We start from the raw sequence: 15,708 nt of genomic DNA, 5'->3' as shown, positions 1-15,708 counted from the left end.
TTTTGCCTGCTGTAAGGCAGATATATTCGCTATTGGCAGAAATTGCCTGAAGCATCTTTTGCAGTCAGAGAAAGAGAAGCAAAAGAGATTCCTCCAGAGTCATCAATTGTCCGTAGATTCACCTCCACTGCTTCCATGTCCTCTGCAGCCCCACAGAGTTCAGTCCAAACTATTGGCAACCCGAGCTCCAGATCCGAACTTCTGACCCAGTCAGGAACCCTCCAGAGCCTTCAGCACCCTCTCACATCCCACTTCCGATACCTAGTACCCTTTTAGCCAGTTTTGAGCCAGCAGTCCACACCCTCCACTGGTTCCTCACCTTGAGTCACCAGCAGCATGCCGCATGCATGGGTCTTTCAGCCGCAGAGCCGCCTCACTGGTCCACTACCATGGTCACCATCCCGTGGGTCGTCTCCTGTGCTTCTCCTTCTCAGATGGGGCACGATCTACTCATTTTCTGTTGTTCTACGCCAGTCCTCTGCTCCCCTGGAGTCTGTAACCTCGTGGCTGCTGCCAATCAGAGGCACTGTCACCTTGGGCACAGACCCCACGGTCACGGGATTTTAAGTTAATCTGCTGTCAGCTCCTTTAACGGGCTGTTCAAAGCATGTCTGGAGCTGACAGCAGTTGACAGGGCAGTTGGACCCCGCGGGAGTGCTGTATCTCCGCTCCCCTCTCCCCGCGAGTCTGCACCAGCTGCAGCACTGCCATTACAACGGCTCTAGCAGCACTGCCATTTTTGATGTTTTGTGTAATCATCGAGTCTTGGGAACCAAATTTTGGGTGGGTATTAATTTTGACCGTGATAAATACCTGCATTGTTCAAAGCATTGTGAACTCAGATGGCCAGTAGCGGGTGGTAAGTCCACATTCGAAACATTAGGAGCTCGGATGAGTAGGTGGCTGTGGCATAGGAGAGAGTCTGTGGCCATGGCGTCAGGAGTCAGGAGCTCTGGTGTTTGGGTGGTCAGGGTGAGGGTCCGAGTTCGGGCTGTCGGGAGCTCCTGTGGGCTGGCGTTCAGAGCAAGAATCTGTGGTCAGGGTGTCAGTAGCTCCAGTGGGTGGGTGGCATTGGGAGCTCGAATGGGCGAGCAGCCTGGGTGAGGGTCCACGACCAGGGCATCAGGAGCTCTGGTGGGTGAGCAGACGGGGTCAAAAATAGGGAGGTCACCTTTTACATAGGTTTTACAGAAAACACACAACTTTTGGGCCAAAAAAGAGGTGGGGGGTGGGTGTCAACTATTACACTGGATTGACGATTGCATGAGTATATGCAAAGTGTCTTACTACTTAATATATAATCTGCTTTTCTGTTATATTTACCAAAATGGATAATCTCACATTTTTTTAAAATTTATTTTGCTTTTTAAGTCATACGTTCATCCATATTCAAAATTCATTGTACAATATAATCATATAAACTATATTATATGTTGACTTTAAAACCCAAATCTATTCCACTCACCTATCTCATCCCACCCTCACTCCTCTCAAAAGTCATTCTCCTTCTCACAAAATAGTGCCCACTACTAACAACACTTAGCAAAAGAAATATTATTAAGAATAGAAAAAAATCTTAGGAGTAGTATCAAACCAAAAGTAGTATCAAACCCTTTACCAGATCAAAAACAAATCTCAGCGTGAATTTTAAAAATATTTTAAAAAACACAAAATTGTAACATTACTTAAAATCTTTAGTTACCATAATCCACACAAATATTCTAATATTTGTTTCACCCTGACACATTCCTTTCAAAAATAATTTTCACTTCTTTCAAACATAAGACTCAATATCAACAACAACTTCCCAAAAAAATTAGATGAAGTCTCATGAAAAAAATGATAAATTAAGGAAAAAAGTGAGAAACCATCCCTTTAGTGTAAATACAAAAATTACACTACCCCTCTCTATTTTACGGGTAGCGGGGAAACCCCACTAACAAACACATATGTATGGATTCTGGAGGCTAACCTCCCGAACTCCCTGGTAAAACAATTTTTTTTAAAAACACTCTTTTTTCAAAAGGATTACACTAAACAAATACACAGGAAGAAATAATATTCAGATTTAAAGAATCGGGTTTAAAGAAATTATCTCATTTTCTTTCAATTTACTTCAAAGTTGGTCATGTATTTTCACAAAATTCTTTGCTGTTTCAATATCAGCAAAAAAACTTAATTTGTCCATCTGGCATCATAATTTTCAAATAAGTTGGTTGATGCAGCACAAATTTGTATCCTGTTTTCCAGGATTCAGTGGATTAAATTCCTTTTTAAGCAATATTAGCACAGCACTTGTGTCAGGATTTTTTTTTAAATCACCTTCATCTTCCAGTGGTTTTCATTCTCTTACCTTAACCTTTTTTAGTGCAGCTCTTAATATTTTTCCACAATCATTAAATTTCACACGTCTAATTAAGATAGAGTGTGGTTTGGAATTCATTCCTGAATGTGAATAAGGAGATATATATACTTTCTCAATTTCTTTGCTCCAACATTTTGTACTTCCAGGACACTTGGTAAGCATTCTTGAAAGAAGCGGATAGGATTTACCCCCTCCACTCCACTCCCACTATTTTAAACATTATTACATCTAGTAAAATTTTCTAAAAAATCAATCCTTTCTAATATTTATGCTTTTTCTGTAGCCTGTTCATTTAATGCTTTTTCCACTTTAACTGCTCTTCCCGTAGTTTCATCCATTTTTTCTTCCACTTCTGTTACTCTTTCATTTAAGAAATCCCAATTTCTGTTTCTAGTCTGGTCACTACTTTTAAAATATGATCCAGTTTATTATTAGTATTCTGTTCTTTTGATAAAAGTACTTTCATTACATCTTCATTAGTATATTTCCCTTTAATTTGTACTTTAACATTTTTTAACTTGACTCACTGGTTTAACATTTGCCAGTTCATCCTCTTCTTCTGTATTTTGATCAGAGTCCGAATCGCCATTTTGAGAGAGAGCTCCTTTTTTTCCAGTTCTCATTCACCATGCACATGCCCAGTCTCCTCCTCTTCTATAATGACTCTTGATTCCAATCCATCATTTCTCCTGGGCAACGGGTTATCTGCACAGGAGATGGAACAAATCACAACCCCCATATTTTTCCTGTAAATAGGCCCTTTTCCGTGAATAACTGCTTCTTGTTGGGAGCTCAAAGTCACTGGCAAATGTTGATTCTTTTTCAGCAATTTCACAATAAAGATATATTCTTCCTTTTCTTCCTGCTTAAATTACTGTAAATTATGTTATTTTCCTTTTATTTTATAATTACCCGGGAGTTTCGGGAGGTCGCCTCCTTCCTCCATTACACGACGTGACATCCCCAATAATCTCACTCTTTTCCCATTTCCACCCAATCCCTGTTGAAATGCTACACATCTGAAATTGGACTGAAATTTCTTGTTGCAGTTCATCCCAATGTGGGAATCATTTTGCTTATATTTCAGGCATATGATGAAATCATCAAATTCTACAGAAATTTAATTGAGAGATCATGATCTGGGATTGTAACTTCCAATGATACAAAGTGTTTTTGAAAGTGGTGAATCATATGTGATTTAAAATGTCCACACTGGGCATCACTTTCATACAATATTATTTCCCAGTCACCTAAATGCTAATTTGTTTGGTAGCAGACTGAATAGGCTGTATTGTGGAACATCTTAGCTTACTGCACATGTTGGGTGAATCTCAATCTGAAGGCATGCACTGTTATTTCCCCAACCCCCTTTTACTGACTGCTTTCTAATTTCCATGATCTCCATTCTATTTGTCCAAGTTCCCATCAGCATCCTCTGCAAGTAACTAGCCAACCCCTTTTTACCTTTCCATCAGCTTGGACTGCTGAACCACATAGGTTTGATCTTAATATTTTTTAATAGTAATTATTTATTTACACGTTGATGCCTCAATAATTGTTTCAATTATATCCAATTTGGAAAAAGGTAATGCCCATTTAATTCATAAATAATACAGTGCCCTCTGTAATGTTTGGGATAAGGACTTTTTTTTTTCTTTTATTTGCCCCTGTGTTCCACAGTTTTATATTTGTAATCAAACAATTCACATGTAATTGAAGTGCACATTCCAGATTTTATTCAGTGTTATTTGTATGCATTTTGATATGACCATGTAGAAATTAGAGCACTTTTCTACATAGTCCCTTCATTTAAGGGCATCATAATGTTTGGGACATTTGGTTTCACAGATGTTTGTGATTACTCAGTTATGTTTAGTAGCTTCATTAGTGCAGGCATAAGAGAGCTAGGCTTGTCTCTCAGCTTTTGATCACCTTTGGAGTTTGTAGTTACCAATTTTCAACATGAGGCTCAGAGTTGTGCCAATGAAAGTCAGAGAAGTCATTATGAGATTGAAAAACAAGGAAAAAACAGTAAGGCATCACCCAAACATCAGAATTACAAAAATCAACTGTTTGGAACATCATTAAGAAGAAAGAGTGTGCTAGTAAGATCAGTAATCACAAAGGGACTGGTATTCCAAGGAAGACTTCCACTGCTAATGGCAGAAAACATCATCATCATGAAGAAAAATCCCCACATGTATGTCCAACAGATCAGAAACACTCTTAAGGGGGAAAGTATGGATATCTCAATAACTATTGTCTACAGAAGACTGCATGAAAAGAAATACAGAAGCAACACTGCAAGATGAAAACTGTGGGAAAGGTGATATGCTTTGGATCTTGGGCAGTTCTTTATGTCTACATACTTTGCTCTTGCCATCACTCTGATACAGGTTAATCTTGATTTCATCTGTCATAATTCTGCAGATTCTTTTAAATATTTCTTGGCAAACTGTAATTGGGCCATCCTTTCTGTGGCTAACTAGTGGTTTTCATTTGTAGAATCGCCTCTATATTTCTGTTGATGAATCTTCTGTGGACAGTAGACATTGACATATCCACATTTTCCCCCCTTAAGAGGGGAGTTTTTTATTGAAAGTATTAAAAAGGTTTGGGTTTGGAACAATGTTTATTAGTTGGATTGAATCTTTATATGAAACTCCTTTTGCCAGAATGGTGACGAATAGCAAAATGTAATCATCCTTTTTATTGGAAAGATCTACAAGACAAGGTTGCCCCTTGTCTCCAGCACTGTTTGCATTAGCTATGGAACCTCAATTAATTAGCTCAATTAATAAAACAATAATATTAAAGGTATGAAAGTGAAATCTGAGGAGTACAAGATTAATTTATTTGCTGATGATGTTTTGATTTATTTAACAGAACCTCAAAATTCTTTTAAAATTTTTATGTGAAAGATTGAAACGATATGGTGAAATATCTGGCTATAAAATTAATTGGGAAAAAAGTGAGAATCTGCCGTTGATTAATTCTGCTTATACTCATTGTAAAAAGATTGTTCAATTTAAATGGTCAGAACAAATTAAATATTTAGGTTAATACCTAAATATTGGATAATATTTGGATTCTGATTGGATAAGAATTTAGATCATTTGTATGAGTTAAATTATTTGCCTTTATTTCATAAAATTAAGAGTGATTTAAATAGATGGAAAGGTTTACCTATAACATTAATAGGAAGAGTTAATAGTATTAAAATGAATATTTTTCATAGAATACAAAATCTTTTTCAATCTTTTCCTTGTAAAGTTCCTCCAAAAATTTTTTTGGGGATTTGAATTCTGTAGTTAGGAAATTTTTTGTGGAAAGATAAAAGTGGTTAGGGTATCTTTACAAAATTAACTTGGAGGTATGAACTGGGAGGTTTACAATGTCTGAATTTTCAAAATTATTATAGAGCAGCACAATTGAAATTTATTAATAGAATGTTTGACTTGGGTAACCCATTGGTCTGGGCTAATATTGAGTTACCAAAACTGGTGAGAAGAAAAAGGAGCAATTTGTTTATAAATGGAATTCTAAGTTATTCACATATAATTTATCTATTTTGAAGCATTTAATTGAATTATGGAATATGATAGATGATGAAATAGGTACGCAGGTGAAAATTTCAGCTAAGACACCTTTATATCAGAATAAACTCTTTCCTTTTATGCTTAATAATCAACTTTTGAAAATATGGGATCAGAAAGGAATTAAAATTGTACAAGATTGTTACAAAGCTGGTTATTTAATGTATTTTCAAAGAATGAAGGAAAAATATGAAATTCCACAAAGTATTCTTTTTTGTTATTATCAAATTAGAGCTTTATTATTGGATAAATATGGACAGACTCTAACGTTGCCAAGAAAGTCAAAATTTGAAATTTTGCTTATGGAAGGTGGGAACAAAAAAATTTGTATCTGAAATGTATCCGTTATTACAGAATAAAATGTCTAAATTAGATTTACATATGTCTAGATTAAAGTGGGAAAAGGATTTAGGGATAATAATTGATCAGGAAAATTGGAAATATATGTAAAAATAGTATGACTAAGATTGTTAATGTGAGAAATGGGTTAGTTCATAATAATTTCATACATCAGCAATATTTAACCCTTAAAAAATTAAAGAGGTATAATTTAATTTCTTCAGACTTATATTTTAGGTGTCATAGGAAGTAGGTTCTTTCCTACATTCTATTTGGTTATGTGATATGGTTAAACTTTTTTGGACACAACTTAGAGTTTTTAGAGAAAAATCTTAAGAATAAATTGCTGATAGAACCAACATTATTTTTATTAAGTGATGTTAAACTGTTGATCTTGAAATTGAGATTAACGAAGTATTAAATTGCATTTTTGAGATTAGCTTTAGCTGTAGCGAGAAAATGTATAGTGATTACTTAGAAGAATGTGATTGATTTAAGTTTGCATCGATGGCATGTGAAGTTGAGATCGTGTATTCATTTGGAAAAGATAACGTAAAATTTGCGTGGTAATTATTTTTTTCTATTGGGAAATTTGGAGCCCTTATTTGGATTATGTGGGTTTGAAATTTTGAACTTTTTATGGCACATTGTGGTGGTATTACTCTAGTCCGTGTTATTTGATTGATGGTTTGGATCTCCTTCTTCTTCTCTTTTCTTTTATCTTTGGGGTTTGGGTTTATAGGGAGCGTGAGGAGGTGGAGGGAGGGGTGGTAAGGTGGGGGGATGGGGCTATGGGGGTGAGGGGGTTGTTATGTATTCCACATGTATTCTTTATATGCATCATTATATTCAAATGTATTTTAATGTTTTGTGATTTAATTTATTCAAAAAAGAAACACCTGTGAAGCCAAATGTTGCAAATATTATGGCACCTTGAAATGGGGAAATTATGTACAAAATGGGCTGTAATTTCTACATGATCAAACCAAAATGTATACAAATAACCTTGAATAAAATCTGGAATGTGCTCTTTAATCACATGTGAATTGTTTGATTACAAATTTAAAACTGTGGTGCACAGTGGAAAATAAAGGAAAAAGGTGTCTTTGTCCCAAACATTATGGAGGGCATTGTATATGAAGTCCAATTTACAGTCAAAAATTGCTCCCTTCTTATTATCTTACTGCAACTTCATAAATGAGTTTTGGTTGAATGGCTCTGTAACTCCTCACAAACTAAAGCAGGAACATATGATATCAGAATGAGACAAGAGCAACATATAGAAATGGAATCTGTCATTGGCTGAAATTCTGCCTGATGGCTTCTGAAGATTGTTTAACTTCTCCATTTAAAAAGTTGCAGTGCACTTCCCAATATGTATTTATGTGATTACAGCACTTAGTACTTTGCAGATGATCATTCTTTAGTTTCAGTCCAAATATTTGCAAAGTGTACTTTGTTATTTTTCAAGAAACAAAGGTAATATGTGCAAAGCTGGATTGTGATCAGCAAACATAAGTAAAAAGCATTTTAATATCTTTTAAATTGGTAATTAATGGAAATTAATGTAATGCAGTCTTTTCATTTGCAATTACCATATCGACAAATTATTATTTCAGTTGTTCTTAAATACCTCAGAAATTCACTGAAAGCTTGAGCTGGAAGTCTTGATACTGGAAGGTTCTTCACCCATTATAGCTGTGAAGTCCAGCAAACTAGTCACTTCACCTTGTGGTAATGATGCTCATTTTTTGTTGCCTGCAGATGCTTCTGTGTGGAATGTGTGGACCTTCTGGTTGGACCAGGTGCTGCTCAGGCAGCAATTAAAGAAGACCCATGGAACTGTTACATGTGCAATCACAAAGAAATATTTGGACTGCTAAGACGGAGGGAGGACTGGCCAATTCGGCTTCAACAGTTTTTTGCGAATAACCATGACCAGGAATTTGTAAGTATTATTTGATGTGTTGTCTTGAGACCTTTCCGGCGTGTCATATATTTGAGGGAGAAAGGAAGATATGGTTCCTCATTTTGGAGGGGTCAGGTCATTCAAGAATGGTATCAGCAATCCTCTTCACACAAAAGCTTTGGTAATCTGGAACTCTCTGCCACCTTAGGAATTTCCATAAGTTCACATGTAAAATCTGAAACAACTTGTTTTATTTTGTTGTGATATAAATGATAACAAAACTAATAAAGTGTGTCATTATTTAAAAAAAGAGCATTAACGATCTCATTGACTAGTGGAGCAAACTCATTGATATACATGTAGTCCCCAACTTAAAACCATAATGGAGTCCAAAGAATTATGCCTGCGCATGTGGAGTACTGAAGTCTTAAAGCAAACTTTTTAATTATATATTTTTTCATCGTACCTTTGACGATAACAACTTAAAGCTTCCTGAATTTGTCGATCAACTTTGGTGAATCTTTCACATTCTGATCCATGCTTATCTTGTTAGTCAGTGTCCTGGGGCTGGACACAGCCATCTTGATTCCTGTGTGCATGCGCGTGTCTTTGGTTGCCGCATGCATGAGTCTTTGGTAAGTTTGCATATTGGAGTTCGGTAGATGCATGCGATAGAGCTAAGAGTACTGATAATATTGAATTCACATCCTCGTGCATGCACCAACCGAACTCTAATATGCGAACCCACCGCACATGTGCCTACCAAAGACTCGCGCATTCTCACAAGAATCAAGATGGCTGCACCCAGCCCTGGGATCCTTGGAACGCAGACTTACAAGGTAAGTACGCACATTTTAGCTCTTACTTGCCCTGTATCCCTGTTACATTTTGTGAAGTACAGCATAAACTGTGCACATTTTATTTTATTTTATTTTTTTTTTTTTTTTTTTTTATAAATGTGGTCATACGTGCTGATGGTTGTCATTATCATCGGTCATAAATCAGGGACTACCTGTATAAATAGAAGTCAACCTCCTCCTTCTGTAGTCCTTTGGGATCAGGAATAACTTCTGATTGTGAAATCTGTTGACCCTGCCACAGGTGGAACAGGGAATGCTACACAGGTTGGGTAGGTGGATGGGGAGAAGTCATGTGATGGAGTAAAGGCCGGTAGGGTAAAACCTGCCCTCTCCAGAAAAAAAGAAAAAATGTCAAGAAAAGACAAAGTTCAACAAATATAAAATATAAGAAATAAAAGATAAAGTTACAAAGAAGAGAAAGAAGATGGCACCCAAGAAGGAAAAAGTAAAAATGGGAAAAAAAGAAAAGTCACCAGAAAAGAAAGAAGGCCTTACCTGCACGAAGGAACATGGAGCCATGGTGACAAGGTTCTCTGAGGTTGGTGCCGGCCCTGCAGTGTCGCGACCCCCGACCGTTAGACTGCAAAAATGGCTCTCTGAGCCAAACAAAAGTGCGTAACTGCATGAGCACGAGGAATCGCGCATGAACAGTGCGCAATCTAAGGTAAAAGAAAACACCAATGCGTGGGATGCTCAGCCGAGGAGCGGGCAACCACGGCGCGACCAGCTAAGGGACTCCCGACACCAGGGCTCTCAGCTAGAAGATGAGGAAGGCGGCAGGAGAGGGAGTGAAGTACCAAGCGAGAAAGAAAGTCGACGGGGTGAATGGCAAGAGGAGCAGCAGCAGGAGGCCCGACAAAGTGATAAAAGCAACTCATCAGGAAAATCAGAAGAGACGCAGATATAAAGAAGAGAAGAAGACACAAACACAGGTACAGACACAGAAGAAGAGGAAGAAGAAGAACAAGATCTTCACAGAGAAATAGAAAGTAAAACAGATGGACAGAATATAGATAAAGCTTTTTTTCCACAAGAACAAATGAGAGCATTAAAAGAATGGTTGTCATTAGAATTTAGTGAAATTAAAAGAAAAATGAAAAGAACAGAATATAAAATGCAAAGATTAGAACTAGTCATAACAGGAATAGGGAAAAGAGTAGAAAATGTGGAAGAATGAGAAACGGCTGTAGAAATTGGAGTAAACGACTTAACAGGGAAATTGGAAGAAAGTGACAAAAAAATTAAAGAAACAAGAGTTGTTAGCTCAAAAAATTGATATGTTGGAAAGTTATAGTAGGCGAAACCACATAAAAATAGTGGGCCTGAAGGAAGATGAAGAAGGCACAGATATGAAGGAATTTATAAAAGAATGGATCCCGAAGGTCCTGGGAACAACAGAAATGCAGGAAGAGAAATGGAAGAGCACTAGCTTCGAACCCACAGACACATCAAAAACCAAGATCCATCTTAGTAAAATTTTTGAGATATACGACAAGAAAAAATATACTGGAGTGGGCAAGGAATAAAATTAGAGAAGAGAATAAACCATTGGAATACAAGGGTCAAAAAATATATTTTTATCCAGACATAAGTTTTGAACTCTTAAAGAAGAGGAAGGAGTTTAATACAGCAAAATCGATCCTTTGGAAAAAAGGTTATAAATTCATGTTAAGACATCCAGCCGTGCTTAAAATATTTATCCCTGGGGAGCAAAACAGACTGTTCTCGGATCTGGAAGAAGCAAAAAATTCACAGAGCATTTGCAGGACGGAAGGAGAGATGAAGAGATGTAATAAGAATGAAGAATGACTATAAAGTATATATAAAGATGTAAAAACAATGTATATGTAAAAAACTAAAGAAGGAAAAGAGAAGGGAAGGAAGGGGAAAAAAAGGGAGAGCTTTGATATATATGTATAACCATATAAACATATAACCACTTACAGCACAGAACAGGCCAGTTTGGCCCTACTAGTCCATGCCGTAGCAAATCCCCACCCTCCTAGTCCCACTGACCAGCACCCAGTCCATACCCCTCTAGTCTCCTCCTATCCATGTAACGATCCAGTCTTTCCTTAAATGTAACCAATGATCCCGCCTCGACCACGTCTGCTGGAAGCTTATTCCACATCCCCACCACCCTCTGCGTAAAGAAATTTCCCCTCATGTTCCCCTTATAATTTTCCCCCTTCAATCTTAAACCATGTCCTCTAGTTTGAATCTCCCCCTTTCTTAATTGAAAAAAGCCTATCCACATTTACTCTGTCTGTCCCTTTTAAAATCTTAATCACCTCTATCAAGTCCCCTCTCAATCTTCTACGCTCCAGAGAAAAAAGCCCCAGTCTGCACAACCTTTCCCTGTAACTCAGACCCTGAAATCCTGTCAACATTCTCGTGAACCTTCTCTGCACTCTCTCTATTTTGTTTACATCTTTCCTATAATTTGGTGACCAAAACTGTACACAGTACTCCAAATTTGGCCTCACCAATGCCTTGTACAATGCCTTTGTACAATGTAAAAAAAAAAGTTTTCAGGGGAGGTTGTGGGGGAGAGAATAACCATCACTGCGAAATCAGATAACGCTTGCGAACAAGATCGCAATCCAAATGGAAAGGGGCGGTGTGGTTGCCCAGCTAGAGATAAGGGGCAACTCAGAGAGGGGGGGGGCATTTTGGGTTAAGGTAATATTGGATGAGGGAGTTGTTGGAGTATTTTATGTTTTAAATGTGTTGTCAAACATTGAGTTTAAAAAGGGAAAATTAAAAGATAAAAATGGGGAAAAGGGTGGTGAGGAAGCGGAAATGAGGTGTAAACAAGATATGAGATGGCCATGTTGAACTATATGATTATAAACATTAATGGAATACATAACCAAATTAAATGGAAGAGGCTATTAAATTTCCTGAAAAGAGAAATAATAGATTTAGCATTTGTGCAGGAAATGCATCTAACTGAAATGCAATATAACAAATTCAAGAGAGACTGGGTAGGGCACGTAGCGACAGCATCATATAATTCAAAAGCTAGAGGTGTAGCTATATTAATTAATAAAAATATACCAATCAAAATAGAGGAGGAAATAATAGATCCAGCAGGGAGGTATGTAATGATAAAGTGTCAGATATACTCAGAATTTTGGAATTTGCTCAATATATATGCACCTAATGAGGAGGATCAAAAGTTTATGGAGGATATTTTTTTGAAGATTGTAGATACACAAGGAAATATATTGATTGGAGGGGATTTTAACCTTAATTTGGATCCAATGGTGGATAAAACTGGAAAAAAGACAAGCAAAAAGAGTAAAGTGGCCAAATTTATGGTTAAATCAATGCAGGAAATGAAACTTATGGATATATAGAGGAGGCAGCACCCAAGAGAGAAGGAATATTCATATTATTCGAGTAGGCATAAAACATACTCAAGGATTGATATGTTTTTGTTATTGGCCCATATTCAAGGGAGAGTTAGGAAAACTGAATATAAAGCTAAATTACTATCTGATCATTCACCCTTGTTATTAGCAATAGAACTGGAGGACATCCCACCAAGAACATATAGATGGAGGTTAAACTCCATGCTACTTAAAAGGCAGGAATTTAGAGAATTATTGAATGCCAAATTAAAACATATTTTGAAATAAATACGGAATCAGTGAAAGACAAATTTATATTATGGGACGCAATGAAAACCTTCATTAGAGGGCAGATAATAAGTTATGTAACTAAGATGAAAAAGGATCACAATTAGGAAATAGAGCAGTTGGAAAGGGAGATGTAAGTACAGAAAAGGAACTAGTAAAAAGGGATGATATAACGAAAAAGAGAGAATTGGCGCACAAAAAAATAAACGTACAAGGTGGAGAAGAACATAATGAAAATAAAGCAAAAGTACTACAAACTGGGAGAAAAAACACATAAAATATTAGCCTGGCAACTTAAAACAGAACAAGCTAAAAGAACTGTATTAGCATCAAGGAAAAAGGACAAACAAATTACATATAACCCAATAGAGATTAATGAGAACTTTATGAATTTTATGAACAATTATACCAAACTTAGAATGAGGGGAAAGAGGAGTCTCCAGGTGGCGCTTATGGAGTGAACACGTTTTTGTTTTTGCTCCATAAAATATACTATTTTTAACCTGTATCCACCTTTGAACTAACTTCACAGAAGTCAGAAAGAATGAGGGGAAAGATGATAAAATAGAAGAGTTTTTAGCTAAAATTCAACTGCCTAAATTGCAAGAAGAGGAACAAACAAACTGATAAAAGCATTTGCAATAGAGTAAGTACAGGATATATTAAAAAAGCTGTCGAACAATAAAACGCCTAGAGAGGATGGATTCCCAATCGAATACTATAAAATATTTAAAGAGTTATTAATTCATCCTCTCCTGGAAGTAATGAACCAGATAGAAGAAACACAAAACTTGCCAGATTCATGTAAGACAGCTATAATTACAGTAATACCAAAGATGGGGAAGGATCCATTAACACCAGCATCATATAGACCAATATCTCTACTTAACACAGATTATAAGATAATAGCGAAATTATTAGCATACAGATTGGCCGATTATGTTCCAAAAATAGTAAAACAAGATCAAACTGGATTTATTAAGAAAAGATGAACAGCGGATAATGTCTGTAAACTTATTAATCTAATTCATGCAGTTCAAGGATATAAGAACCCAACAGTGGCTGTTGCTTTAGACGCAGAAAACGCCTTTGACAGACTAGAATGAAACTATTTATTTAAAGTATTACAGAGGTTCAATCTACCAGAAAAATATATTAATTGGATTAAAGCATTATATAATGGACCATTGGTGAAGGTAACAGTAAATGGATATGTATTGAGCCAATTTAAATTGAGTAGGTCAACTAGACAATGATGTCCATTATCCCCCTCATTGTTTGCCTTAGCAGTAGAACCACTGGCAGAACTGATAAGAACAGAAAATAAAATAAAAGGGATAAAAATAAAGGAAAAGGAGTATAAAATCAGCTTATTTGCAGATGACATCATAGTATACCTAACAGAACCAGAAATATAAATAAAAGAATTACAAAAGAAATTGAAGGAGTATGGAGAAATATCAGGGTACAAGATCAACGCAAAGAAAAGTGAAGTGATGCCAATGAGTAATGCGGATTATACAGAATTTAAAAAAGAATCACCATTTAAATGGCAAACACAAGCAATCCGATACCTAGGTACCAGGTTAGATAATAACTTAAGCCACGTGTACAAACTAAATTATCAGCCACTTCTAAAGAAATTGCAGGAAGACATTGGAAAGAATTACCGCTAACGTTGACAGGGAGGGTAAACTGCGTTAAAATTAATGTCTTCCCAAGGATTCAATACTTATTTCAATCGTTACCAATTCCTTTAACAGAAAAATTGTTTAATGAACTAAAGAGAAATATAAGGAAATTCTTGTGGAAAGGGGGAAACTAAGGGTAGCATTAGATAAATTAACAGAGAGATATAACCATGGTGGTTTGCAGTTACCAAACTTTAAAAATTATTATAGAGCCGCACAATTAAGGTATTTATCAGATTTTTACCAAACAAGGGAAAAACCAGACTGAACTAAGATACAACTAGATAAAATAGGGAACATATACTTTATAAATGGGATGAAAAGCTGATGCAATGTAAAAGTTCACCAGTATTGCATCATTTACTTAATAGATGGAAGAAGATCCAATTAGAAAGGAAAAAAATGAATTACCAAATACCAAAATTGTTAATGGCACAAAACACACTAATCCCTTTTACAATAGATAACCTTTGCTTTAGAGAATGGGAGAGAAAAAGAATCAAAAGAATAGATTGTTTTTTGGGAAATAATTTATTAACATTTGAACAATTGAAGTACAAATATGGAATAACTCATGGTACAATGTTTGCATATCATCAACTGAAGGCTTATTTAAAGGATAAATTGGGAAACAGACTGAGATTACCAGAAGGAAGCAGCTTTGAATATGTGATTACAGACACAATGATAATTAAAAGATTTATAACCAATGTGTACATTAAGCTGCAAGATAAGGAAAATGATGAAATAAGCTATAAACCTAAACAAAAGTGGGAAAAGGATTTAAACATAAAGATAAAAAATGAAGCATGGGAAAAGTTATGTTCTGGAACTATGAAGAATACAATAAACACAAGGTTACGCATGATACAGTATAATTGGTTACACAGGTTATATATCATGCCTCAAAAGTTAAAAGAATGGGATCCAACATTATCAGATAGATGTTTTCACTGTAAGAAGGAAATGGGAACAACAGAACATGCAATTTGGGCATGTATGAAAGTGAAAATGTTTTGGGAAGATCTAAATCAGGTATTAAATAAAATCACAAAATATAACATGCCAAAAAATCCAGAGATCTTTCTTTTAAGTAACATATGAAGTAAAGAATTAGGCCTCAAATTGGATAAAGCGCAAAAAAGATTCATTATGATAGCCTTAGCTGTAGCAAAACAATGTATAATGTCAACTTGGAAAATGGAAGAGAGCCTGAGAATACAGCAATGGTACAGGGAAATGAATAACGTATAATTAAAAAAATAAAGTCACATTATTTGAACAAATTTGGGAACCTTACATGG

The 15,708-nt window shown here is 35.9% G+C and overlaps 1 protein-coding gene across 21 annotated transcripts in view; it reads left to right on the top strand.

Moving 5' to 3' along the window:
* The window catches only part of dnmt3ab (DNA (cytosine-5-)-methyltransferase 3 alpha b), a 569,168-nt gene that overhangs the window by 446,523 nt on the left and 106,937 nt on the right, over nt 1-15,708 (top strand). For all 21 annotated transcript variants that reach the window (XR_011340476.1, XM_069886523.1, XM_069886520.1 and 18 more), the window contains one exon: nt 8,065-8,248. Coding sequence is in view for 20 of the 21 variants with exons in the window: in XM_069886523.1 (XP_069742624.1) it covers nt 8,065-8,248 (184 nt within the window). In the remaining variant the exon portion in view is untranslated. The remainder of the gene's footprint in view (nt 1-8,064; nt 8,249-15,708) is intronic.

The sequence above is a fragment of the Narcine bancroftii genome, chromosome 6 (assembly GCF_036971445.1).
Source record: "Narcine bancroftii isolate sNarBan1 chromosome 6, sNarBan1.hap1, whole genome shotgun sequence".
Classification (NCBI taxonomy): domain Eukaryota; kingdom Metazoa; phylum Chordata; class Chondrichthyes; order Torpediniformes; family Narcinidae; genus Narcine; species Narcine bancroftii.
The sequence above is the reverse complement of the archived record's forward strand: the minus strand, read 5'-3'. Positions and strand labels throughout refer to the sequence as shown.